A 26271-nucleotide genomic window follows, 5' to 3' on the forward strand; every position below is an offset into this window, starting at 1 on the left:
AGGGCGGCGATCTGAGGGTGCGCGCGCCTGGCGTGTCCTGGCGTGGGGGGTGTGGCCTGTGCGGCCCCGCCCCTCCTCCTGCTCCCCCTCCCTCCTCCCGCTCCCCCTCCCCCAGACACTGCCGCGGCCGCCGCAGGAGCCCGGAGCTCCAGCCGCCCAGCGACTCCCCCTCCCCCTCCCCCAGCCCCGCCCCGCCCCAACCCGGGGCTCGGAGCCGGAGCCGAGTCTGCGCCTGGGGGGTGAGTACGCGACCCTTCCCCAGCCCCGTCTCTTTTCTTTGAGGATCCCACCACCACCCTAAAGAAAAACCCCGATCTCAGCTGCGCGTCCCCTCCCTTTCAACCTCCTGCGGGACCCAGAGGTGCCTGGGGCCCGCGGGACCCAGGGGTGCCTCGCTCTGCCCCCAACCCCTGCACCATCCAGAGCCTATCATGTGAGTCCTCCGACCCCTGCCTGGGGTCCAGAGGTACTCCGCCCTCTGTCCCCACCCCTCGAGAGATCCAACGGGTGGGACCTCCGCCCCCGGTCCCCTAGCACCACTCTCCTCCCCACCTGCCCCGTCCAGGTGCGCGTCCCCTCCGCGCCCCTCCGGGGTTCCAGCTGCGCGCGATCAGCCCGCCGCCGCGGTAGGGAATCTGCCGCCCCCGCCCCCGAGTTCTGGATTCCAGGGTCGCCAAGTCCAATGCCCTCGGCGTCTTTTTTATCTTTTCCCCGACTCCAGGGGCCGAGTACCCCCGAAGCCGGCCCGGGGCAGGGGGTTCGGGCTCGGGCAAGGGCAGGGTTCGCGAGAGCTGGCGCGAGGCCGGCCGCTGCCCTCGGCCGGTCTGGGGACTGGTCGGAGGACTGGGGAGGCTACTGGCCCCGGGAGCGTGTCCTCTCCTTGCGCCCCACACAGTGCAGTTCATTCAGGAGCCGCCCGGGCCTGCGTTGGAGGGTGCGGTGGGGAAAGGATTGGTCCGCGGAACCGGAGTGGGGCAAAGGCCCTGCTGGGGGGAGGGGGTGTGCTTTGTCCCTAACCCTCCCTAACCTCCGAGGGTGGACAGTCCCAAAGCTTTGGCGCCTTCTTCCCCAAAAAGATAAGGACCCTTGGGAAGTGGAGAGGAGAGGTCAGAGGGGCCGGCTGCCCTTGGGGCTCTGTGCTGCCACCTGCCTGGGTCCCTTGGGTGGAGGACTGGCCGCTCAGCACTCCACTTTCCTAGAAGGGGCTGAGGGGGTTGGGGGGCGCACAGTTGGGAGGACCAGGACTTCGGTACCCAAGACCGCTCTCCAGCCTCTCCCTGAGTCTGCATCCCCAGCCCCTCCCGAGGAGGAGCCCCCCGTCCTGCCTCCCAGGCACCTGTGAGGAGGGGAGTGGCCCTGCCAGCTGGGGGCTACCAGAAGGCATGTACTGGCAGTGTGACTATCTTCCAGGGTACCAGAGGGTCCAGGCCCTGGCATGCCCCAGGTGGCACATGCTGGGACCTGCTGTTGGCTCACCCCGTTGGATCTTGGCCTCTGGTTGGGAGGGGAGGGATGTGGCAAGGCAGAAGGCAGGTGGTGAGTAGCCAAGAAGCCCCTTTTAGACATCTTACAAATTCCCTCCAATTATAACAGTCTTGGAGACCTGGGTTCAAATTCCAGCTCTGCCATTCTTTAGCTGTGTGACCTTGACAAGTTACTTAACTTCTCTGAACCTTAGTGTCAATTTAAAAAGTATGCTTACTACCACCTCCTTACAAGATTAATTATGGAGATCAATCTAGATAGTACAGGTAAAGAGCCTGGCATCCTGCCTGGTAGTTGATCAATAAGAGCTCTCCTCTCTGAACTTCTGACCCATCCTGGTGTATCACCACCCTCCCGTGCTCCCCCAACCCCCAGCCCCAGCCAGCCTGCTGGGGATGGATCAGTTTGTTTGAATAGTTTAGAAACATTCCCCTGTCAGTCACTGGCTGAGTCCTGAAAGCAGTCTAAGCCCTTAAATCTCGACAAGAAGCCCATCTAGACTGAGGAGTTCTGGCATGCTAAGTTCTGTTTTATTTTGATTTGCACCAGTTCTCCACTAAACCAATCCCTTTCATTCCACACTTTATTGATAACAATAGCTATTTTTTTTTTAAGAATCCATTTATGCCTTTCACTGTACTAAGAGCTTCACCTAAATCATCTTGTGTAATTTGCAAAACAACCACGTGACTGAATTATTATCCCCATTTATAGATGAGGGAACCAAGGCCCAGGGTGGTGAGGTAATGTGCTCAGGTCAGAAGCCATTATCTGTCTCATCCTAGAGCCCATCCTCTTAGCCACCAGGCTCTGTTGCCTGTCCCCTCCATCTGCTTCAGAACCCGAAATCACAAACCCAGGGAGCTAGAAGCAAGAGGGAAGGCAAACAGGTAGAAATAGGGTGTGGCATTTCTCCAGAGCTGTAACTGGCAATCCCCAGCCCCCAGCCTCCTGATGGAAGTGACTCCTCTGTTAGCTGAGGCCGCAAAGTGCTGTAGTTAAAAGCATAGACTTGAGCCAGGTTGCCTAAGTCCATATCCAGATCTATCACAGACTAGCTGTGTGTCATTGGGAAAGTGATATACCCTCTCTGAACCTCATTGTCCTCCTAAGGTTGTGATGAGGAGTAAATGAGACAATATTTGTAAAGCACTTGCAACAGTGCTGGCATAAAATAAGAATTAAATAGATATTTGATAAATGCATTCTTTTCCTACTACTTTTATTCTCACTTGAGGATACATTTTTGCCCATCTCTCAGAAGTTGGTAGGGATGGAGTGAGGATACTAATATGTTACAGAGTGAAAGACTGAGGCACAGGTTACATAGTAACAGAGCTAGTCTCCATCTTTATCTCCTCCCAACAGACCACACTGCCTTCCTATGATCCCAAGTCCTAAATTAAATCTTCCCTAGTAACTCTTTAAGAAAAAAAAATTTTAATTTATAGCTTCCTGCCCCCCCCCAACATGCACACACTTCTTGATGATAAAATAACCTTCAGTGAGCTAGAAATAAAATCCTCCATCACTCTCCCTACACCTTTCCAGCTAAAGCCTCAATGTCAGACCAGAGAAATTCTGGGATACCACTGACTCAGACAACCCTGTAGAGTGGATGAAATGCCCCTCTCTCCCCCAAATATTCTGCCTCAGTCTCTTCCCTTCTCTCAGCTGCTCTCTGTGAAGGCTTTGAGAGCAGCTGCCCAGGGTGAAATTCAGCCCAGCAACCCCGCCTCCACAATTAAGAGCTTGGAGTAACCCAGTCGGCAAGCTGGCAAGCTGAGCCACCAGCCCTGGCTCCACCCTTTCCTGCCCTGTGACCTCCCTGTGAGTGGCTTCTCCTCCCCAGTCCCTGCTTCCTCCCCTGCCGATGGGGAGTGTGCCCTGCTTACTTCTGGGTGCAGGTGGGAAGAGCAGTACAGCTGAGGAGGGAGTGCTTTGTGACTATAAAGAGGGAGGTGGACATGGTGGCTTCAGTTACTAAAGCACAGACCTTGACCCTCACTACTCTTCTGCTGGACTAGTATAGAGGCTCCCCAATTATTACAGCCCTAAGATACCTATACCTACCTTTAACCTTTCCTGGGTCTTTTTATATGTACATACCCAGGCTCCCAGACACACCCACATATACACCTCCACTTAGATACTAATAACTCTCTTCATTTCCAAGGACAGCCGTGTAGTCACCCAGCTCCCCACCTCCACACACACAGATACACATATCAACACAAGTTTACACACCTAAACACACACATTCTCTCAGTGCTCTGGTGTTTCCCTAGCCAGAGAACACATACTGAGTGTTCACAAAGCTTCTGCAGCATCCTGTTCTAGCCATGTCGGAAAAGCATCAAGGTGCCCTGAAGTGTTCAGGCTTTAAAAAAAAAGTTGACCTAGGTTTGATGCCCAGGTCCATTATTTTATGAACAGTGTGACTTTGTTGAAACAGTGGGCACTCTATACATGGCACCTGCTATAGTTACTGAATTAAAAAAAAAAATTAAGGCAACATGTGCTGGAAAGGAAGAGGGAAGGCATAGAACACAGGCAGTTATTCCCTTAGCCTTCTTAACCCAGGCTTTTCAGAGACTCCCTGGAACCAAGTGAGACACACAGACAACCCCAGCTTCTCTGGTGCCTCTTGCCCTGCAGTTGAAATGTTAGGAAGAGGCAGCGGAAAATCTGGGATTGGTGGGTGGGCAGGGGAAACTTTCTGAGCCACGAAGGGGGCTGGGGGATGCTTGCTCCCAGAGTTGCTGACACCCATCCTAGGTTTGTTGTTCTTTCTTTGGTTTTCTTTCTTCCCTGGGGACACCCCTGCCCCCCCCCCCCTCCCCAACAAAGCAGAGCTTCAGTGTTGTCAGCAGAAGGGGCCCCCAGGGGCCCTCCTGTAGGATGGGGGGTGGGGCCATGAAACCACACCCACACATCTCCTCCACCCCAGGAGCCTCCCCAGCGCGCTGCCCAGCTGGTCCCCAGGCACTTCCAGAACCCAGGCATCAGGGCTAGCTGCCCCTTCCCTCCCCCTCCCCCCACATCCACTGGGACCATTGAAAGCTTGAAAGCCTGGCAGTGTCAGGGTAGCAGGCCAGAAGGCACTTCCCTGGCTACAGGGAGCTTGGGCTGGTTAAGAGGCCCCCGGCTCATTCTTCCTTCCTTTGCCAATCAATGGAAAATCTCGCTGCAGGGCACGGCATTCCCAGCCTGCCCTGCTTGGGGGCAGGAGCAGGGCACGCTGGGAATTGTAGTCCTTACAACTCAGATGCAAAGAAAATTGGAGAGAGATGAGGAAACCAGAGAGAGAAAGGTGTAGCTCCTGCCATGGCCCAGGAAAAAGAATGAGGGTAAACAGGTGTGGCTGGGCTGAGTGAGACAGGTAGCACAAATGCAGAAGTCCTGCTTTTTAACGGACTTCCCACTGACCCCATCCTCAGACCCCTACTCTGAGGACAGAGTTGAACATCTCACTCTGAAGCCAGCTATACTGGGAAGGTGGTCAACTGAGTTGAAAACTGAGCAGATGAAACCATGCCATGGTTCTAACAGGGGTAGGAAGAGACAGTCAGGGTCAGGTAACTGGCTCCTGACCCATCTTCCCCTGGCCTAGAGACCCTTCCACTTAGTCTTGGATCTTCAGACCTAAGACCTCTCCCCATCTTCCCTCAGATTCAGCTCTGCCCGCTGCCTGAGACAGAGATACAGAGACAGAGAGAGCCAGTTTGTGTTTGAAGAGAATGGATGTGTGTCTGTGTGTGTGTGTGTGTGTGTGTGTGTGTGTGTGTGTGTATGTATGGAGGTGGTGGGAGGTGAATTGCTAGAGACTCAGAGACATCTTCCAGCTTAGAAAAACCGGTCGCCCCAGTCCTGACCCAGGCTGAGTTCCCTGGACCCAGAGCCCAAGAGCCAGGGAAAGTAAGTCCGTGTGACTCAACCCTCCCTTCCTGGGCCCCTTATCTCCAGAGGCCAGAGCTCCCACCCACCCAGGCAGCCCGGAGACCTGTCCTCGCTGTGCCCTCCCTACGCCGCCCCTGCCGAAGCCCCGAGCAGAACCGTGAGGGGGGCAGGGGCCGAGCCCGGCTGACCACTCCGCCCTCTGCCCAGGAGGACCATGCGGCAGTAGCAGCCATGCTGCCCTTCCTGCTGGCCACACTGGGCACCATGGCCCTCAACAGCAGCAACCCCAAGGACTACTGCTACAGCGCCCGCATCCGCAGCACCGTCCTGCAGGGCCTGCCGTTCGGGGGCGTCCCCACTGTGCTGGCTCTGGACTTCATGTGCTTCCTTGTGAGTGCCCACATGCCCCCCTCCACCCTCGGCACCACACCCTGTATCACAGCTGGCCCACACCCACCACTCTAACCACTCCCCCACCTGCCCCTGACTCCCCACGTGTGACTGCAGGTGGGAAGCCCCATCAGCCAGCCCAAGTTCAGCCTCGGACCTTCATCCCACCCGGAGTCCTCCTTTTCTCAGACAAAAATCCTGCCCCTCTACCCTGCCCTCCTAGCTGGTCCAGGGGGTGAATGGCCTCCCATCCTGCCAACCACCCCCTCCTTCCTCAGGCACTGCTGTTCTTGTTCTCCATCCTCCGGAAGGTGGCCTGGGACTACGGGCGGCTGGCCTTGGTGACAGATGCAGACAGGTAAGGCTCTGGGACCCTCCCCTACCCCTACACACAGGCTGGTGTGCACACTCGCATGCCCACACACACACATGTACATACACCTTGTCTGTGCTCCTCAGGGATAGGAGGAGTGTCAGCCCGCTCTCATCCTCTTTGGTGGGGGGGTGGGGGAGGGTGGGGGCAGGGGATGAAGAGGGACCGGTCCCAGAGCAGGCATGGGGACACAGGGGCCCACAGCGGGCCTTGGTCCCTTGCCAGTGCCTGGAGACCCATCCCGGCCCCGCTCACCCTGTCTGTTCTCTGTCCCCAGGCGCCGGCGGCAGGAGCGAGACCGAGTGGAGCAGGAATAGTATGTGGGGCGGCAGCCCCCTCGCCCCCACTAAACCAGCTTTCCTTTTTCTTCTCTCTCATGCTTCTCTTCCTACCATGTTGCCGGTGTCTTTTTTCCGTTTTCTCCTCTGCAGGCTCATGTTGGGATTAACGCAGGTGGTGTGCTTCGCAGAGCAGGGGGCTCCCTAGCTTGTCTCTGCCGTACTCCCCCATCTCTCCCTCCGGCTCCTGGCCTGGGAGAAGCGGCGCCCGGCGCGCGCAGGCATCCGCCACCCTGGTTGGCTGGGGTGGAGGAGCCGTCTTCCTTGGGAACCCACAGGACAGTCACCCTGTTGGTTGCAGAGACAAGATTGGGTGTCTCCAGTGGCTTCTCACCCCCTAACAGCTAGTTCTTCCTATTCCAGGGTTCCCCGCTCACCCGCTCTGGAGGCCTGGGAGGGGGGCGGCCAGAGAAGCTCTGAGCGCGGCCCTCTGTGTCCGTCACCGTCTCTGTCTATAGGCCTGGCATTGGAGTTGCGGCAGCTGCTGGGGCCAGGAAAGGGGAGGGTGGGGGACACCTCTCAGCCCCCCAGCCCCCAGCCCTTCTGGGGCTGTCTTGGTCCAGCCTGTCCTTCCCCATCACCATGCGCCCCCACCATTGCCCTGTGCCCAGCGTGGGCTCTGCTCCCCCGGCCCCCACTGGTCAGCTCCGGAACTGCAGGGCCCCCACTGACATCCTTCAACAGTCGCGGGGTGCTGATGAAGACTCACCCTCCCATCCTTTCCCCATCCCTGCATCAGGGCCCCCGGGGCCCCTGAGGGGAAGGTGTGGGTTCAAGGGAGGCAGGGAGAGGGCAGTCACTCTTGCGCGCTTCTGCCTCTGCGCTTTCTGTGCCTTGTCTGGAGCTCTGGAGTGGGAGCCCACCCACTCCACCCGGCTCCCCAGAGACTCAGACTCACCCACTCTCTGATCTCTCGTCTCTCCACCCCCAGTGTGGCCTCAGCTATGCACGGGGACAGTCACGACCGGTATGAGCGTCTCACGTCTGTCTCCAGCTCCGTCGACTTTGACCAAAGGGACAATGTGAGTGTCCTCCCCCCAGCTTCTCAGCACCCCCTCTTCCGGGGCACGTGGGTTCAGCAGCCTTGGCTTTAGGTGATATGGAGTCAGGGGTCTACGCAGTGGGGCCTTCTGCCCAGCAAGGGTGATGCTCGTCCGAGAGCCACAAGGTAGCACCCAGACCCAGAACTCCAGGCTCTGTCTTCCACGACAGCCTCCCAGCCAGCACAGGTTGAATATCTGCGGTTTCTAACTGTCATTCTCCCCAGTAGAGTTCTGTGCCCCTCTCCAGTGAGCAATCCTAAGGACCTCTTTTTCCTTAGACATTTTCCTGGAAGTAATCATGAGCCTTCCAGGCCTGCTTAGCAAAACATGCAGAATCCACTGTGCTGCTCAGAGGTTGCAGGCTGGTGGCCCCTGGCAATCCGGGGCCAGCTGACCTGCTTGTAGATTGGAGCTGAGGGGCAGGGCTCCTGTAGACAAGGCATGTACTTGAGGAGGCATAGCAGACCCCAGACCCCTTTAGATCAGACCCAACACTCTGGCATTACCTGTCTGGCCACCTGCCATTCTGCCAGGCTCAGAACTCTCACCCTGGTCAGAACTCTAATCCTCAGGCTGTAAGGTGGCTCTGGTCAGTCCAGCTTAGGCTGGGGCCCCTGGGAGCAGGAGCTCCTGTGGCCCCCGTAGCAGAAGAAGCCTGTCAGCTTCCTGAGTTGGACTCATACTGGTAAGTGACAAAGCAGAGGTGTCACCCCTCCCAGCCAGAGCTGTCCAGATGTCTGGGGAGATGGTCCCCAGACTTACTGTCCTGTATCTTGGCTGGAGGGCACCTCTCTCCCCCATCCCATGTTATGCCTGGAAGTCTCCCAGTAGGAAGTTGGGTCAGGGTCTCTCTGCCCAGCTCTTCTCCACATAGCCCCACCCTGCCCTGAGCAGGGTCTCTGTCTGAAGACAAGCCTGGGGGCTTGAGAGCAGATCACAGCTCACAGTGGCCCTGGGCTGGTCCCTCTGGGGTGTTCTTGGGGCTTCCCAGGTGCTGCTAGGGGTAAAGAACCCGCCTGCCAATGCAGGATTCGCAAAGGATTCAGGTTCGATCCCTGGGTAGGGAAGATCCTCTGGAGAAGGAAATGGCAACCCGCTCCAGTATCCTTGCCTGGAAAATTCCATGGACAGAGGAGCCCAATGGGCTACAGTCCATGAGATCACAGAGAGTCAGACACAGCTGAGCACATAGAAGGTAGGTGGCAGGACCTTGGGCACCATGGCCCACTCCTCTGCTCTTGGGAGCCACGTTGCAGACTCTCCACAGTGCAGAAGCTGCAGGTCTGAGGTCCAGACCTCGGACCCCAGACCCCACCCATCCCCACCCTGGCCCACACAACTGCAGGACTTTTTCTCTGGTTCCGCTGCCCTTGGGTGTTTGTGGGAACCTGCACTCTGAGCCCAGGAGTCTACAGGTGACCCCGTGTGGGCTTGGTCCTTCTTCCTCCCTGAGGGCGGGCACCCCCGTTGCCCCTCTCTGGGATGAGCTGGTTTCTCTGGGGGCTGTGGGAGCTGTGACAAGGTGAGCCACAGCCTGGAAGTGGTCATGAGGTTGGGGTCAGCTGGGAGGGAGGCTGGGTGGGGGGAAGGGAGGCTCAGGGGTGGCGGAGGGTGGTGGGATGGGAGCACCAGCTGACAGCCCTCTGTACCCCCAGGGTTTCTGTTCCTGGCTGACAGCCATCTTCAGGATAAAGTAAGTGAACGATCTTCAAGTTCTAACGAAAAAGAGAAACAGCAGACCTGTCATCTCCCTACCAAGTCCAGAGGCCAGCATCTCTGAGGGCCTTAGCGCTCCTAGCCAAGCCAGCACCCACCTCCCTGTTCCGGAGGCCCAGGCCCCTGCTGTTCCTCTGAGCCAGCCTCACTTTACCCCCCAACAGTCTCCTGTGCCCCTCCCCCGCCTAGGGGGCCTGCTCTGCCCTCAGCTCTCCTCGCCCCTGCCGCCCTGTGCAAGGAGGCGCGGACGCTGCCACCTCAGAGCCATGTGCAGCCAGCGGGTAGGGGCAACAGGCAGGCTGGGGGCAGCCAGCCAGCTGCAGGCAGGAGCCAGTCTCCAGCAGGCAGAAGTCAGGAGACGGAGCCAGAGTGCGGCAGGCAGGCAGTGAGCCTTGAGAGAGGCAGGAAGCCGGGACAGGTCAGCACCGCCACCGTCCTGGCCCGTGGGTGCCCAGGGCTCCCCACGCCTAAGGGCGAGCACCGCTGCTTCCCAGACCTCCCTCCACCCTCCCGCCTCTGTCTCCCCCTGCCACCACCTTTGTCCGCCCTCCTCGGGTTGTCCTCTCACCTCCGTTTCTCCCCATCCCCTGCTGCTCTTCCTCTCTGCAGTGTGCCTTGTTTTTCTTCTCTCTCTCTGTCTCTCTCCCCCATCCCTCTCCTCCTCCTCTCTTTTCTCTTTCCCTCCCCTTCTCCCTGAATCCTTCCTTCTTCTCCCTCCCTTTCCCTCTCACTTCCTTCTCCCTCCCCTCCCAGGACACAGGGGACCCAGAGCCCCACCTCCCCTCTTTCAACCCCATCCTGCTGCCGGATCAGCCAGGGCTAGGGTGGACGTGGGCTGGGGTGGGCCAGGGCAGATGAGCCATGGCCCCTCCGGCACACTGGTCCTTACCACATCCCCGGTGCCCACAGGGATGACGAGATCCGGGACAAATGTGGAGGCGATGCCGTGCACTACCTGTCCTTCCAGCGGCACATCATCGGGCTGCTGGTGGCCGTGGGTGTCCTCTCTGTAGGCATCGTGCTGCCCGTCAACTTCTCAGGGGACCTGCTGGGTCAGTAAGGGCCAGGACCACTGTGGTGGGAAGAGGAGGGGACAAAAGGGGACGTGCCCTGACCCCTCCGTCATCCTCTCCCTCGTCCCACCCCCCAGAGAACAATGCCTACAGCTTTGGGAGAACCACCATTGCCAACTTGAAATCAGGGTAAGAGTGGGAAGCTGGTCAAGCGAGGCCTGGGTCTGTGGGCAGAGTCTGGATAGGAATGGGGAGCGGAGGAAAAAGGGGGGTGTTTGGGGGAGAGGTAACTGAGGCTGCAGAGGTGACGGTGGGGCCTTGAGGGCTTGGGATGGAGCCAGAAGGAGAGGCTCCCAGGGAGGCTGGCTGGTGGTGGCTAGAGGGCAGTGTACCCAGCAGGGAGGGCGTGAAGAGATGACCTCTGGGGACAGTGTGGTTGGAATGGGACAGTCTTGGGGTCAGGATGTGGGGTGTGGGGCCTGCCTTGGGAGGGTGTCAGAGGACCCGAGTCTCTAAGGGGCCCTGTACCAGGGTTGTTGTTTTTAATGCTTATTTATTTTTGACGGTGCTGGGTCTCCGTCGCTGTGTGTGGGCTTTCTCTAGTGGCGAGCAAGGGCTCCTCCGGTTGCGCTGCGGTGGCATCTCATTGCGGAGTGTGGGCTCTAGAATATGGGCTCAGTAGGTGTGGCGCATGGGCTCAGTTGCCCTGCAGCGCCCGCGGCGTGTGAAATCTTCCCAGAGCGGGGATCAAACCGTGTCCCCTGCACTGGCAGACGGATTCTTCACCACTGGACCACCAGGGAAGTCCCCCAGGGTTTCATGGACACTGGCAGGTTTGGGGGTGTTTGCGAGTGTTCCCAGCCCTGGTGGCCCCGCTCCCCCCTCTGTCCCGCCAGGAACAACCTGCTATGGCTGCACACCTCCTTCGCCTTCCTGTACCTGCTGCTCACCGTCTACAGCATGCGCAGACACACCTCGAAAATGCGCTACAAGGAGGATGACCTGGTGAGTGCAGCGGAGCCAGGCCCATCCCCAGCCCACCCTCGGGGACTCTCCTGCTGAGTCCTAAGGTGTGGTCAGCACCCAGGTGAGGCCAGCTGGTTTTGAATCCTGGCTCAGCAGCCCAGGAGCCCCCATCCTGCCAGTTAAGTGACCTCCCCCAGGCTCAGTCCCCTCCTCTGTAGGAGGTGAGAATGGTCCCTCTCCCAAGGTGGGTGGGGGATGAGGCAAGGCCGTGCCTGGAAGGCCTGGGGCAGGAAATGGCTGTGGGAGTGATTGTCCCTCTTCTCCTATATTTATTCCCCAAACCAGCACTGAACACCCACTCCAAGCACCCACCCTGCTGGGGCCTCAGGGTCTGAGAATCTGCAAGTAGTACCCGCTCTGCACCCCCATAAGCCTTCAGGGGGCAAGAGGCCAGGGGGCTTTCACTCTGCTCACTGTCTGATTTCTATTAGAAACACCGCCCCTGGCTTATGCCGAGGTCTGCTTATCCCACCTGTCCCTCTCTGCTTCCCCGTTCCCCACCCCCTCTCTGAGGGTCAAGCCTCAGGAAGGCAAACTGGCCCCCTTCACTCCCCAGGTGAAGCGAACTCTCTTCATCAACGGAATCTCCAAATATGCAGAGTCAGAGAAGATCAAGAAGCATTTTGAGTGAGTAGCTCCTCCCCCTGTCCCCAACCCCAGGACCCGTGGACCCTTCTTTGCCTTCTTTCAGCTCCAAGAGCATCATCGCAGGCCTCTCTCCTGGGGGGCTCAGGGGCTGTGGTACAAGGTAGGGGGTTATGCTAAGAAAGAATTCTGACTCCAAGGTGTTGGGCTGGACTTCAGGTCCCTCAAAGAGCTGGAGAAATACTTGAAAAGTGAGTCCCTGGGCCTTTCCTCCTCCTGGCTTGAACCAGGTCATGGTTTGTTGACCCTGGGTCCACGGGCCCTTGAGGATGTGGCCTTCTCAGAATTGTGCATGGTGTTCTGGAGGCTGTGTGCACGCGGACTGGCAGGGAGAAGGTTCTCAGTTTTCAGTGCATCCTCAGGGAGCCCAGAAGAGCTGGGCTGCATGTTCTCTGAGGTGCTTTTTAGCCAGAAGTCTGTCTTACTAAAGTGAAGGAAATTCACTTCCAGTGGCCAGAACAGTCTGTATACAGCATCTGTTCATCTGTCCACTCAGCGGTTGTTCTCAGGTGCTGCTGAGGTCCATGTGGTGGCCTGGGGACTACAGAAATGAGTGCAAGACCATCGAGTTCTCAGGGCTTCACAGTGTGGAGGCCAGCTTTAGAGGCCAGTCTCTGGGGACAGTATTAGGAGTTGGCCGGAGGTCCTGACTAGGGCCATTGGTGGTCTGGATCAGGGCTCGGTCTCTGGTGAGGATCAGGATTTAGTGAGGTCGGTTGACCTGGATGAGCAGTCAGTTGTCCTGGATCAGGATGGGATTGGAGTTGGATCCCAGGCCCCTGTGTTACCGAATGACTGGTTTGTGACCAGGGTTTTTGAGTGAATCCTCTTTTTTATTCAACATGCATTTATTGGTCACCTTCTGTGTGCCAGGCATAAATCAATTAGAAACAAGTCCTGCCCTCCCACAGTTTACAGAACAACAGCTATAATTAGCTCATCAATCATTGGTCAGTATGAGAGAACAATTTGGGGTCCCATCTGGAGTTCAAGCTGTACTCAGCATTAGGGAGCAGGCTGGGTCAAGATTAAGGACAGTGTGTGCTGAGAATTAAGTGACATCTCTAATGTTACCATCCAAATGGAGTCAGCTGTCAACTTGTATAGACAAGTCCTTTAGTAACTTGTCTATACACAAGTATCTTTTTTTTTTTTAATTGACCCTTTCTTTTATTTATGTATTTATTTGGTTGCACAGGGTCTTAGTTGTGGTATGTGGAATCTAGTTCCCTGACCAGGGATTGAACCCAGGCCCCATGCATTGGGAGCGCAGAGTCTTAGCCACTGGACCACCGAGGAAGTCCCAGAAATAGGTGTCTTTTGAGCAACTTGTGTCATACTAGAGCAGGAACCTGGGGGTATGGCAGGAAACCTGCCCTCGTCTGCTTATATTCTAATAGGGAGAACCAGATGGCAAAGAAATGACCTTGGCAGGTGGGGGTGGGTGCTTGGAAGAAAACCGGAGCGGGGAGAGGGGCAGAGGGCGGGGTCGTGGAGGGAGAGGGGCAGAGGGCGGGGTCATGGAGGGAGAGGGGCAGGGGGCGGGGTCGTGGAGGGAGAGGGGCAGGGGGCGGGGTCGTGGAGGGAGAGGGGCAGAGGGCGGGGTCGTGGAGGGAGAGGGGCAGGGGGCGGGGTCGTGGAGGGAAAGGGGCAGGGGGCGGGGTCATGGAGGGTGCTGCCCTGATGGGGTGGACACCGGGGGCTCAGACAGGGTGGCCTTAGAGCAGAGCCCTTTGTGCACTGAGGGAATGAACCCTGTGAGTCGAGCATCCATGTATCCAGCACTCGTTTGTTGTATACCTACTATGTGCTTCGTCCCGGGGGACAAAGAAGAGCCAGACTAGTCATGGCGGTGAGGAACTCACAGTCCAAGGTGGCTGTTTCAGGGGTCAGTCTGTGGTATTGCTTAGGAAACAGCCCGATTGGCAAAAACCATCCCAATATTGTAAAGTTAATTATGCTCCCATTAAAATAAATAAATTTATTTTTAAACATAAAATAAAACTAACAGTCAGGGGTACTCCCTGGTGGTCCAGAGGTTAAGAATCTGCCTTCCAGTTCAGGGGACGGAGGTTCAGTCCCTCACTGGGGAATTAAGATTGCACATGCTATGTGGCAACTAGGCCCATGCACCGTAATTGGAGAGCCCTCCCACTACACTGCAACAAAGACTCGATGCAGCCAAATAAATTAATTAAATAAAAATAATGTAAAAATAAAAAAGGAAAATAATGTAAAAAAATTATTGATCAGCCTATAAGCAGGGGGTCTGGGGAGACTGCAGTCCTCACTGGAGTTTTTAGCATCATGGTGAGCAGTATTTCATTGACTCATCCATTCAGCACAGCACAGTGGGTGTTTATTGAGCACCTACTATGTGAAGGCTGTTGACCATGTGAGGGCTGTTGACCCAGCACCTGGGTATATGGTGCTGAGCAGGAGGCAGCCGTCATCCGTGTGGAGGCCCTGCTAGTTGTCAGTATCCGCCAGGGTCTGGGTTCCAGGCCTGGGGTCTATCTGGATTGGAAGACTAACCCAGAAGAATCAGGGGATGGATAACCTGTGTGCAAAATCAGGGAACCTGCGTGGGAGGGATTAGGGGATTAGAGATTAGCTGGGTGAAAATGAGGACTTAGCCTGCCACAGGGCTGACAGCCCTTCTAAAGATGAACCTAAAATGGTTTGAGCCACAGCAGTATCAGGGGGCTTCCCAGGTGGCGCAGTGGTAAAGAATCTACCTGCCATTGCAGGAGATGCAAGAGACCTGGGTTCGATCCCTGGGTGGGGAAGATCCCCTGGAGAAGGGAATGGCAGCTCACTCCAGTATTCTTGCCTGGGAAATCCCACGGACAGAGCAGCCTGACACGCTGTAGTCCATGGGGTCGCAATGTGTCGGACACAACTGAGCATGCACCCACAATTCTAATCCTATATCCAGTGTCAGGGGAAGAGTCCGGAGCCTCCTAGGAAGTGCCTTTCAAGGACACCATCCCAGATTTAAGTTCCCAAATTCTCATGGGTTTGTGAGGTCCATCTTGTTATTTTAGAATCATGTCTCCACATCTTTAACACTTGGTATTTCCTTCTTTAAATATTAAATAAACCAAAAAAAGGCAGGACCTCTATCTAGATTAGGGATTAGGCTCAGGGAGAGCAGTGTGTGATCAGGATGAAAACAGAAGTATTCCTCCACGCAGGCTGTAAGCCTCCCTCAAGCCCTACTGGGTACCAGCTTCTGAGAGTCTGGTCAGTCTCAAGTCAAGGTGGAGTCAACCTGGGCTCATGGTTAGAGGGTCAGTCTTGGGTCTGGGTTATCCATCAGTGGGTCAGGATAAAGGAGCAGTCTCTGGTCAGTGTTAAGAGGTCAATCTCAGGTTTCAGGATCAACCTCTGGTGCCGGGGTCCAGCCCGGGTGGATCCAGGGAATTTGAAGGGTGGACGGCGTTGGTGTGGAAAGACTTGTTTATTGATTGATATAAGATTAGATTAAGAAACTATAGTGTAGTAGGAAGATTAAGTGGAGGAAGAGGGCTGAATAGCTTGGTTTACGCGGAAGACCAATAAAATTCCAGACAAGGAATTTGCACCATCTACGTTAGGCCACCGGCGCCCGCTTGAATATCTAAGGGTGCCTCGCCTTAAGCTCCCTTTCGTGCGGGTCTTAACAGCCAGGGCAAGTAACTAGACCTGGCGAGCCTCCGCGCCCCAGGTGGAGATTCAGCCTGAAATTAAAGTAAAGAGCAGAGAGAGGGAAAGGGAGAGAAGAAGATAGAGAGAAAGACACGGGGGGAGCCAGATTCCAAAAAAACCAGGCCGAGAGACTAGTTCGAGAAACTGGTCCGAGAAGCTGGTCCCATCCTTTATTGTTCAGAAGGCCTTTTATACTTTCGATAAAACATGGAGATCAATGGGTAACACAAAATTATGTAGCGTTCGCAACCCAGATTCTTTCCGTATATCATTTTGTATACAAAAGGTCTCAGGTGATTTACATTATCTTCTGGCCAAGAGGCTTGTTAACACTTTTGGCTCTCTTCCTTAATGAATGTTAATTTTGTTTCCCCTGAAGTGTTTTTCTTTAATCTACATCTCCTTAAAGCGCTAAAGTTACATCTCTATAGAACAAAGGTGCAGTGGGTTATAACAAAGAAGGTACTTAACTCAAAGATCTAATGTTGCTAATACTAGGTCTACTACTTGTTTTTCTATATACCAACTATATCTAAAAATAAAGGATATGAAAATTCAACAGCAAGCATTGACTCAACAAATGAAACTTTTAATCAGTCCTATTCTAAAGATTTTGACTCCTTGGAAGCTCCTATATTCCTAGGATGTTTTCAGCTTCCTGTGCCTCCTGCGGTCAGGAGGCCTCAAACAATCACATGCGCAGTTGTATGGAGTCCTGCAGGCAGGCTAGAAAGCCATCAGAGGGGTTTTTGGATTGAAACACTCTTTCAAATGCAGAAGACAAAAGCCCTGAATTGACTTCCAGAGGGGCCCCTGAAGTCTGAGCACGCCTTGCGTATGTCAGCTTCCTTCCTCATGACCTTGTCACGGGCGAGATTCCTCACACTGGCTCCCAGCACTCTGGTCATTTTTGCACCAGAGACCATTCTGCCGCCCAGGGCTGTGAGCTGGTTAGGATCAGCTGATGGTCAAGGCTAAGTGTTGAACTGTCGCCAGGCCTCCTGGGAACAGGGTTAAGAGAACAACCAAGACTAAAGGCAGTTTCTCTCCACGTAAAGTCCCCAGCCCCAGACAGGCATCAGACCACAACTGTGGTGTCCCCAGCGCCCTGTGAGTATGCGCTCTCATCTGGGTCCGTGCACACTCCCCCCACGCGGATGAACAGGAGGAGCAATTTCATTAAGTTTTATTCTTGGGAACTGTCGTCTTTGCAGACTCAGAAAGAGGGGGCTTGAACTGGGGCTGTGTGTCTTGAAGGGGATGGGGTCATGGAGGAAAGCTGGGGACATGCTGGGGGCAAGGTCCCTGCTAAGCGTGATGGTGGACTGTGTTTCAGGGAGGCCTACCCCAACTGCACGGTTCTGGAAGCCCGCCCGTGTTACAACGTAGCTCGTCTGATGTTCCTCGATGCAGAGAGGTAGTGGGGCTGGGGGTGGGAGGGCAACATCAGAGGTCCCCCTGCCCACTGCAGGGGGCATCTTGGCTGCCACTTAGGAGTCTGGCTCCCCTTCCAGTTGTTTCCCAGGGCGTCTGATTTTAATTTACCCCTGGAGCGCTTGTCAGTTTAGCTCTGGAAAGAGCAAATCCTGGAGGTTGGAGAAAGGGATTCCATTGTCCCCCCCACCCCCACCCCATTTGAGGACGTACCCTTCCTCTGCTACAGTGTGAGAAATTTAGGCTATGGGAAGAACTTCTGGCCCTCAGGGGATGGTGGGGAGACCCTGGACTGGGGATATGTCTGAACCATGCACCCTAAGCAAACCCAAGAGCACAGTGGCTCTTGTGCTTGGGGAGTGGACTCCATGACCTCCGAGCTGGGCCACCTACCCATCCTCCAGCAGACCCAGCTGGGCGGTGGGTGACCGGGCACCTGGGTCCCACAGAAAGAAGGCCGAGCGGGGAAAACTCTACTTCACAAACCTCCAGAGCAAGGACAACGTCCCCACCATGATCAACCCCAAGCCCTGTGGCCATCTGTGCTGCTGTGTGGTGCGTGGCTGCGAGCAGGTATGGGGCATCCTGGGCTCGGCTCAGGCCTCAGGGCTCCCTGGCCAGGGTGGGTGGGAGGCCCTGGGGAGGCAGGTCACAACAGAGATGGATGCATCTCCCAGTTAGGCCTGTCCTACAACCTTAGGAACACCCAAACACACAAGCAGGCCTTGCACATAAATACCCCAAGGTCGAGAGGTCCCAGAGGAAGCAGAGCTGGGGTGAGGACCGCGGGCAGGGGCAGCCCCTCCCATCTGTTCCTACATCCTGGATGCCGTAGTCCCACTGTTGGGCCTGTTCCCTGTACCTACAGCAACCAAGGTTTCAAAACCCAAATCAGGAGAGGTCAGCTAAGAGGCCAACTTGCTGAATTTACTAGCTCTGGCTTTCGGCAAGTTTCTGGATCACTCCGTGCGTGCCTCAGTTTCCTCATCTGTAAATACAGGGCTGCTTGTACCCACCTCTCGGGGTGCTTGTGAGGAGAAGCGAGTGAACGGAGAGCTTAAGGCCGTGCCCAGGCTGCAGTCGGCTCCGGGCGGGGCCTCTGGGTGAAGGGAGGGGACCGGCGGCTTGACCGAGGCCCCACCTCGCTCGTCCGTCCTGGCAGGTGGAGGCCATCGAGTACTACACAAAGCTGGAGCAGAAGCTGAAGGAGGATTACAAGCGGGAGAAGGAGAAAGTGAACGAGAAGCCGCTTGGCATGGCCTTCGTCACCTTCCACAACGAGACCATCACGGCCATGTGAGACCCGCCCGCCCGCCCCAGCCCCGAGGGGCCGGCTGGGGCTCTGGGTCCCCGGTAACCGTGCCCCCCTCCCCCAGCATCCTGAAGGACTTCAACGTGTGTAAGTGCCAGGGCTGCACGTGCCGCGGGGAGCCCCGCTCCTCGTCCTGCAGCGAGTCCCTGCACATCTCCAACTGGACCGTGTCCTACGCCCCCGACCCCCAGAACATCTACTGGTGAGCGGAGGGGGATGGCGCCGGCGTGGTTCCGTGGGGCCAGTAGGGCCCACAGTGGGGCACGGGAGGAGACGGAGGTCCTAGGTGTCTCTGGGGTCGGGTCAGGCATCCGGCCCCAAAGTGACGCCTCCACCCTCCCAGGGAGCACCTCTCCATCCGTGGCTTCATCTGGTGGCTCCGCTGCCTGGTCATCAATGTCGTCCTCTTCATCCTGCTCTTCTTCCTCACCACCCCGGCCATCATCATCACCACCATGGACAAGTTCAACGTCACCAAGCCTGTGGAGTACCTCAATGTAAGGCCCACACCCCAACCCTCCACACTGTGTGCCAAGACACAGACCCCCTGCCCAGTCTAGCTCTTGTCCTGCTTTTCCAGCCCAGCCCCGCTAAGAAGGTCCCACATGACCATGGGTTGCAGACCCCTCTGTGCTCTTCCCTCGGGCTCCGTGCCACCTTTCGCCAGGAGAGGCCTCCCTCGGTTCACACTCACCTAGAGGGGCTCTCCAGGAAGAGAGAGCCTGGGTCCATCCCTAACTAATCATGTGACCTCAAACCAAGTCCTTCTCCGCTCAATCTCTCCAACCAAAGCGTCAAGGGCCAGACCAGATCCTTGGCCTCCAAACTTGGATTCTGATGCCTTTTATCCAACGAAATTGTACATGAAACTCAGTGTGGAAAAGCGAGGTCGCTCAGATGGCAGTGGTGGCAGTAGGGGGGAAGCTTCTGCTACTCCATCCTCACTCCCCCACAAGCCTCCTGGGAACCTCAAAGTTCATAAGACGGCACTTTGACAATCACTGGGTGATAACAGCATGATAGATAAGACCCAGGCTGCCTGCGTTCAAATCCACCCCCCACTCGTACTTCTTACTATCTCATTTATTGAATTTCATTTTGCCTCAGTTTACTCATTTTTAAAATGGGGTAATATCAGTATTGTAAGAATTAATACATGAAAAGTACATGATCAAAAAAAAGACCATCATCAGTGCTTGGCACATAGTGGGTGTTCAGAAATGCTAACTGCTAATACAGTTCACGCAGGGATTGTACAGATGGCCCTGGCCCCCAGAGGTTCTGGGCTTATCTATTCATTTGGCTGCGTCGGGTCTTAGTTGTGGCACGCTGGAGCTTCATTGCGTCACGCGGGGTCTGCCGTTGCGGTGCGCAGATTCTCTGGTTGTGGTGCACAAGACTCGGTAGTTGCAGGATGTGGACTCTCTGGTTGTGGCACTTGCTCTCCAGAGCATGCAGGCTTTCAGTTCCTCTGAGGCATGTGGGATCTTAGTTCGCCAATCAGGGACTGAACTTGGTACTGCACTGCAAGGCGTGGTAGGACTTCCACCAGGGAAGTCGCAATGTTCTGGACTTCCAATGAGGCCCTGGGAGCTGGGGGCAGGGGGAGGGGGGCCCGGGGCTCAGTGGAGGAGGGGGGCAGGTAAGCCACGCCAGCTGGGCCTACTAGACCGCCCCTACCTGACACATCCTCCCCGCTGCCCTCTGCAGAACCCCATCATCACCCAGTTCTTCCCCACCCTGCTGCTGTGGTGCTTCTCGGCCCTGCTCCCCACCATCGTCTACTACTCTGCCTTCTTTGAAGCCCACTGGACACGGTGAGACAACACCCCTCTACACCCACATAGTGACACTCCTGGGTGTACGCCCCCCACCTTCAGACCCCCCACACCCCGGGCAGCCCCAGAGCTGGCAGGGGAGGGATGCTGACTGGGATCCTCACCTTGGGAAGGCCCCCTCCTTCCCAGGGGACCCTCCTGGGACTGCAGGAGCTTGGGGGAGCAGGCACGGGGCTGGCTCGCCTGACCTCTGCCCCCACCCCAGCTCCGGTGAGAACAGGACCACCATGCACAAGTGCTACACCTTCCTCATCTTCATGGTGCTGCTCCTGCCCTCGCTGGGACTGAGCAGGTGGGTTTTGGAGGAAGGGGTGGGAGCTGGGGTGGGGGACGGCGAGAGGGGGAGCAGCCAGGGGCCCCAGGTCTGGGGCATGTCCTCAGAGCTCGTGGATGGGACGCTCCCTCCTCTGGTGTTCTGGCTACTCCAGCCCCCAACACCTCCATCTCCTTTCCTCCCCTCCCCAGCCTGGACCTCTTCTTCCGCTGGCTCTTTGACAAGAAATTCTTGGCTGAGGCAGCCATCCGGTTTGAGTGAGTGACCAGGGTCCCCAGGGAGGAGACCAGATTGGGGGGTGGGTATTTCCCCCATCGGAGGGTGCAGCAAAGCTCTCACCCCTGCAGTGGGGAGGAAGAGGGGCTTTTATCATGGTCAAGCATCCCAAAGGTCGCCCCCAGAGGCTGTCTCGGGTGCATACATGGGATGTCCAAGGGTCTATGTTGGGAACCACTCTGGATTCTGAGGTCACCCTTAGGGTATATTTGGGGCTTTGGGGCTTACACTCAGGGGGGTTTCTATGGTGGGCTCTGGGGCTTGTATCCTGGGACTAACCGTGGGAGCTGGAGCTTCACCCAGGGGGTTTGGAAAGGTCTATAGTGGGATCTTGGTTGTGCTGTGGGAATGACATGAGGGTTCCTAGGGGACTCCATGAAGGTCTCATGTGCCAACCCTTTGAGCCTCTCTGGAAGGCTCTTGAGCTCACACCTCACTCAGAATGACCACGGAGGACTCTGGGGCTCACACCTTGGGGTGTTTCTGGCACAAGCTCTGGGAACACCACTGAAGTCTCAGGCTGTGTGACTGCAGTTCTCTATGGGGTCCCTTCCCTGGAAATCCCTGTGAAGGGGTCTTGGGGGACATGTGCCATGGCTTTTTATGGGGGAGCAGGTTCTAGGGGTCTTGCTCTAGGCCATCTGTAGTCACCTTGGGCTCACATTTGGGGTGTCATGGGTACTGACAAAGGTCCCTGGGCTCCCCCCCTCTGAAGACTTCTGGGGGAGGGTCTCTGGAGCTGAGTTCTGGGGATGTCGGAGGCTCACACTCTGGGGGTTACTCTGGGTTGAATTAAGATCTAAGGCAGGGAGCCTTCGGGGTGTTCCTGGGGCTCACAGGGAGGGAGGGGGATGGCCGTGGAGATCTCCAGAATCATACCCTGAACGCTGGTCTCTCCAGGGGTCTCTAGCACTCTCTCCAGGGGTCTCTATGTGGCGCAAGTTCTAGGGGCGCCTCTGGGCTCACACACACTGAGGTTATCTTCCACTTACTTTGGAGGCATCTGGGGGTTCACATTCAGGGGGCTCAGAGACATGGGTGCTTTGAGGGCTCAGCTGGAGGGTCCACATGGAAAAAGGCACCTTAGGGGTGCTGGCACGCTGGCAGTGGGTAGGGGGGCCTCTGGGTCCCCCAAGAGTGCAGACCTGGAGCACCTGGTGCCCGCAGATGCGTGTTCCTGCCGGACAACGGCGCCTTCTTCGTGAACTACGTCATTGCCTCCGCCTTTATCGGCAACGCCATGGACCTGCTGCGCATCCCGGGCCTGCTCATGTACATGATCCGGCTCTGCCTGGCGCGCTCGGCCGCCGAGAGGCGCAACGTGAAGCGGGTAGGGCCGCCCGGGGCTGCCGCGGCGCGCACAGCACCCCCTGGTGGCCCAACCGGAAACTGCAGCAGCCGTGCTAGAGTGTGGGGGCCCCAGGGGGCCGGGACCTGGGGAGCCGAGTTCCGTGGCCCTCAGTCTCCCCCTTCCCGTCTGGGGCCTCAGTTTTCCCTTGCGTACAGTGACAAAGCGTAGCTAACCCTGAAGGCCCCTCCAGTTCTGCCAATCTAGTGTTCTGTGATGGGAACTGGGGGAGGTCTGGATCTAGACCCAGGGTCCCTCTGCCCTAATCCCACACAGAGGGCTCTGGGCATCCAATTCCCAAGCCCACCAACCGGCCAGCCCCTCATCCCTCGAAGGCCCCATCACTGTACCCACCCTGACCTCCGTCTCAGCCACAGCCCCTCTCTCTCCATCAGCTTCGCCCTGCCCTGCCCTGCCCTGGACACTGGGTTCCCTTCCCACCCCCAGCTTCTTTTCTGGCCCCAGAGTTCCTGTCCCTTTCCCTCCTGCCACCTGCCTGAGCCCCTCCAGTCTTCCCCTCCTCTCCCCTCCCTGAGCCACCCTCCTGCCCATCTCCCCCCCAGCATCAGGCCTACGAGTTCCAGTTTGGCGCAGCCTACGCTTGGATGATGTGCGTCTTCACGGTGGTCATGACCTACAGTATCACCTGCCCCATCATCGTGCCCTTCGGTAGGCACCGCCGCGCCGGGACCTGGGCCCTGCTCGGGGGGACCCAGGACCTCTCCCGCTCCACTCTAGCAAGGCAGGCCACCCGAGTGGACAGGGCCCTGGCTGGGAGACCGGCCCCTCGGGCCTCCCGCCTGGTCCCTGGCTCAGTCTGGGGCTCAGCCTGTGGGGGAGGAGGGTAAAGCCATCTCAGCTCAGGCTGGCTTCGGCCAGTGTGCTGGACCCCTGGGTGACATGTCCCCAACACGACCATATTCCCTCATACCAGTGCCTTCATGCAAGTGGGTATACATGGACAGAGAGCACATGCCTACTGAGGAGTCTACACGCACACACAGTTGTACGCAGGATCCACAGGCACACTTGGACACAGCCCTGTACACTCGGGAAAGACTTTTGGGTTTCAGGGAGGGTTTGGGTCCTTACCACTCATGGAAATACCCTGCTGTAGCCGCACCTTGTAACCTCGGCAAGTCCCTCTTCTTTCTGAAAAAATTAAGCAGTTTCTCTTCACCCCCATCATTCCCCTCATCTATCCTTTCCCCCCACTAACACCCTAATCCATTCACCACCCTCCCTGGTTATTGAAGGCTCCAGACTCCCAAACTAACCACCTTGTCCCCATTTGAAATGTCCCATTCCCTCAACCTCCAGGAAGAGAGACCTGACCACCTAACTTACACTCCTCTGTTTAGGGTCAGGGATAGGAAAAAGACAACATGCAGGAAGGTGCTTGCTGACCCAAACCAGTAGCTTCCTGCCAGTGAATTCCTGGTGAGGGGTTTCAGAGTGAGGGGGTTGAAGCAGGGGAAGCTGGGGTTCCGTGCTCCTGCAAGGGGCTTGGGGCTCTATTCTCTGCTGGGCCTGGGGCAGAAGAAGAAGGGGGCCAGCCCTCCAGTGACCTTGAAAGGCCCGGGACAAGCCATGACAGCCACACGCAGGCCCGGCAGCGCTGGTTCCGAGGTCAGGGCCGGTGTGGCTTCCCCCAGGGCTCATGTACATGCTGCTGAAGCACCTGGTAGACAGGTACAATCTCTACTACGCCTACCTGCCGGCCAAGCTGGACAAGAAGATCCACTCGGGCGCTGTCAACCAGGTGGTGGCCGCGCCCATCCTCTGCCTGTTCTGGCTGCTGTTCTTCTCCACCATGCGCACGGGTGAGGGCCGCCCCCACCCTTGGAGGCCGGGGCGGGGGCAGAAGACCCTCCCGCCAGGATGCAGGCAGAGCAGGCCCCCGGGGGTGGGGTGGGGGTGTCGCAGGCTAGGGTCCTGGGCGAAGCCGCAGTATATGGGAGCAGAAGTCCCTGGGAGGGGGCCTGGAGGAGAGGTCGCAGCCCTTTCTCTGTCCTCCCACCCCAACCCAGGGTTTCTAGCCCCGACGTCCATGTTCACATTCGTTGTCCTGGTGATCACCATTGTCGTCTGTCTCTGCCACGTCTGCTTCGGACACTTCAAATACCTCAGTGCCCACAACTACAAGGTAGGGACGAGGGAGCAGGGAGGCGGCCCAGGGCGGAGTCCACCCGCTGGGGCAAGGGCCTGGCCCCTCACCCGCTGACTCTTCTGGGCCCCTCAAGATTGAGCACACGGAGACAGATTCCGTGGACCCCAGAAGCAATGGACGGCCCCCCAATGCTGCCGCTGTCCCCAAATCTGCGGTGAGTGCCCCGCCCCCGCCACGGCCAAGCGCGGGGTGGGGGAAGCATGGCTTCCTCAGGAGGCTGGGTGTCCTGTCAGCCATCCAGGAAAGCGGGAGCCTGTCCCAGAGCCCGGGGATGGGGTGGGGATCTGGTTCCACCAGCTGGGGGCTCTGCTCCTTGTCCCCTTGGAAGGAGAGCTGCTGCCCCTCCCCCACAGGCCGGGAGACCCCCCTCCCTGTTCCCCCCAGGGGCCCCCCCGCTGTCCACGCTCACACCGCCCCCTCCTTCTCCTTCAGAAATACATCGCTCAGGTGCTGCAGGACTCAGAAGTTGAAGGGGACGGGGCTCCCGGGAGCTCGGGGGACGAGCCCCCGTCGTCCTCCTCCCAAGACGAGGAGCTGCTCATGCAGCCTGACGGCCTCACGGACACAGACTTCCAGTCTTGTGAGGACAGCCTCATAGAGAACGAGATCCGCCAGTAAGGGAAGGGAGGGCCCTGGCGGCCACGCCCTGCCCCCGCCCGCCCGGCCCCCACGGACACTAAAAACAAAACGCTAATAATTTATTAGATCTAAAGCCCCTTCCTTCCCCATCCCCTGCTTTCATTAAGGTATTTAAACCTGGGGACTTCACCGCTCTCCCCCACCACGGAGGGAGGGTGGGCGGGAACTCCCCCCCAACCTCAGTGAGGAGAGCCCCGAGCCGGCCCCGGGGCAAAGAGGGGTGTGGACAGGGTTCCCCCAGATCAGTACCCCCCTGGGCTAGTAGTATGATCAGGAAAGGGTTAATGAGAGCCAAGAGGGGTACCTGGTGCCATGGCTGGAGACCTGGTGGGGGCAGACAGACCAGGGGCTGCCCCCTCCAGTTCTTACCTCCCCTCCCCCCAAGTCCCGCTGGGATCTAGCACCCCAGGGAAGTGGAACCTCCAGCCCCTAGGGGGTTGCATGAGAGGGGAGAGGGTGCTGAGCGGGAGGAAAGAGTCCAACCCTGAGCCAGGGGGACTGACCTGGGGGTGGGGGGTGGGCATGGCTGACACTGGAAAATGGGATTTTGCACTGGTTTTTTTGTTGTTGTTTTTTTTTTTCCTTTAAAATAAAAATGAAAAGCTCCGAGGCTCTGATTTGTGTTGCTGCCCTGTACTCGTGGCTGGGGTCCAACTATCTTCTCTTGGTCTGGAGGACCTGCAAGATCAGCATCTCCACATGACCTGGGCAAGAGACTCCCGGTGTGTAGTCTCGGCATCTCCATCAGGGAGAGGAGAGGGTTCACCATGCCAACCTCCCCAGCACCCTCCCCTTGCACCCATGTACCCCCCCCCCGCCCCGCCCCTGCCACCTGCCCTGAGGAAACTGTGGGACCTTTCAGACGGGAACAGGGACCCGGGCCTACACTCTAAATCACCAAGATGGACACAAATAGGACAGAAATTCAGGGTAGAAAGGCCAGGGAGAGCCACAGATTCTACGCTGGTCCAGGAAGTCTTCCTAGAGGAGGAAGATTCCAGGACAGCTGTTTCCAAAAACAGATTCTTAGCAGGCTGCTCTGGAGGAGGAAAAGTAAGAAAATAAGGCCACAGGAAGGGACCAAGTATTGTCATTCTTACTTGTCATTGTTGATGCCATTTACCAAGTGGTGGTTATGTGCCTGAAATTATACTAAGTGACTTCTATCCTTCTTAAAGCATTCATTCAGAGCTTGCTGTGAGGTCAGGCGTGGGTTTGCTGTGAGAATTGTATAAGATAATATATGTCAGGTGCCCACTTGGCCCAGCGCCTGGCACAAGGTAAACACCCCATAAATGTCAACTGTAATTAATACTATGCTCATTAATAGGACCTACAGAGCAGGTGTGGTTTTCCTTGTT

The 26271-nt window shown here is 57.1% G+C and overlaps 1 protein-coding gene across 5 annotated transcripts in view; it reads left to right on the plus strand.

The window, feature by feature from the left end:
* TMEM63B (transmembrane protein 63B) overlaps positions 1 to 25520 on the plus strand; it is a 26157-nt gene extending 637 nt beyond the window's left edge. The window contains exons 1-24 of one of the 5 annotated variants that reach the window (XM_027959014.3): positions 114 to 239; positions 5593 to 5775; positions 6054 to 6133; positions 6426 to 6464; positions 7418 to 7508; positions 9185 to 9222; positions 10155 to 10297; positions 10396 to 10447; positions 11155 to 11263; positions 11841 to 11911; positions 16956 to 17036; positions 17503 to 17626; positions 18216 to 18349; positions 18430 to 18567; positions 18709 to 18862; positions 20076 to 20182; positions 20409 to 20495; positions 20669 to 20734; positions 21921 to 22083; positions 22665 to 22770; positions 23757 to 23924; positions 24132 to 24247; positions 24345 to 24425; positions 24704 to 25520. In XM_027959014.3, coding sequence (XP_027814815.1) covers positions 5617 to 5775; positions 6054 to 6133; positions 6426 to 6464; positions 7418 to 7508; positions 9185 to 9222; positions 10155 to 10297; positions 10396 to 10447; positions 11155 to 11263; positions 11841 to 11911; positions 16956 to 17036; positions 17503 to 17626; positions 18216 to 18349; positions 18430 to 18567; positions 18709 to 18862; positions 20076 to 20182; positions 20409 to 20495; positions 20669 to 20734; positions 21921 to 22083; positions 22665 to 22770; positions 23757 to 23924; positions 24132 to 24247; positions 24345 to 24425; positions 24704 to 24889 — 2493 coding nt within the window. In that variant the 5' untranslated portion in view covers positions 114 to 239; positions 5593 to 5616 and the 3' untranslated portion in view covers positions 24890 to 25520. Of the gene's footprint in view, positions 1 to 113; positions 3316 to 5592; positions 5776 to 6053; positions 6134 to 6425; positions 6465 to 7417; positions 7509 to 9184; positions 9223 to 10154; positions 10298 to 10395; positions 10448 to 11154; positions 11264 to 11840; positions 11912 to 16955; positions 17037 to 17502; positions 17627 to 18215; positions 18350 to 18429; positions 18568 to 18708; positions 18863 to 20075; positions 20183 to 20408; positions 20496 to 20668; positions 20735 to 21920; positions 22084 to 22664; positions 22771 to 23756; positions 23925 to 24131; positions 24248 to 24344; positions 24426 to 24703 lie in introns of those variants that run through there. The other 4 variants (XM_060403645.1, XM_027959015.3, XM_027959016.3 and 1 more) reach the window with 4 other exon arrangements.
* Positions 25521 to 26271: the final 751 nt, after the last annotated feature.

The sequence above is a fragment of the Ovis aries genome, chromosome 20, assembly GCF_016772045.2.
Source record: "Ovis aries strain OAR_USU_Benz2616 breed Rambouillet chromosome 20, ARS-UI_Ramb_v3.0, whole genome shotgun sequence".
Classification (NCBI taxonomy): domain Eukaryota; kingdom Metazoa; phylum Chordata; class Mammalia; order Artiodactyla; family Bovidae; genus Ovis; species Ovis aries.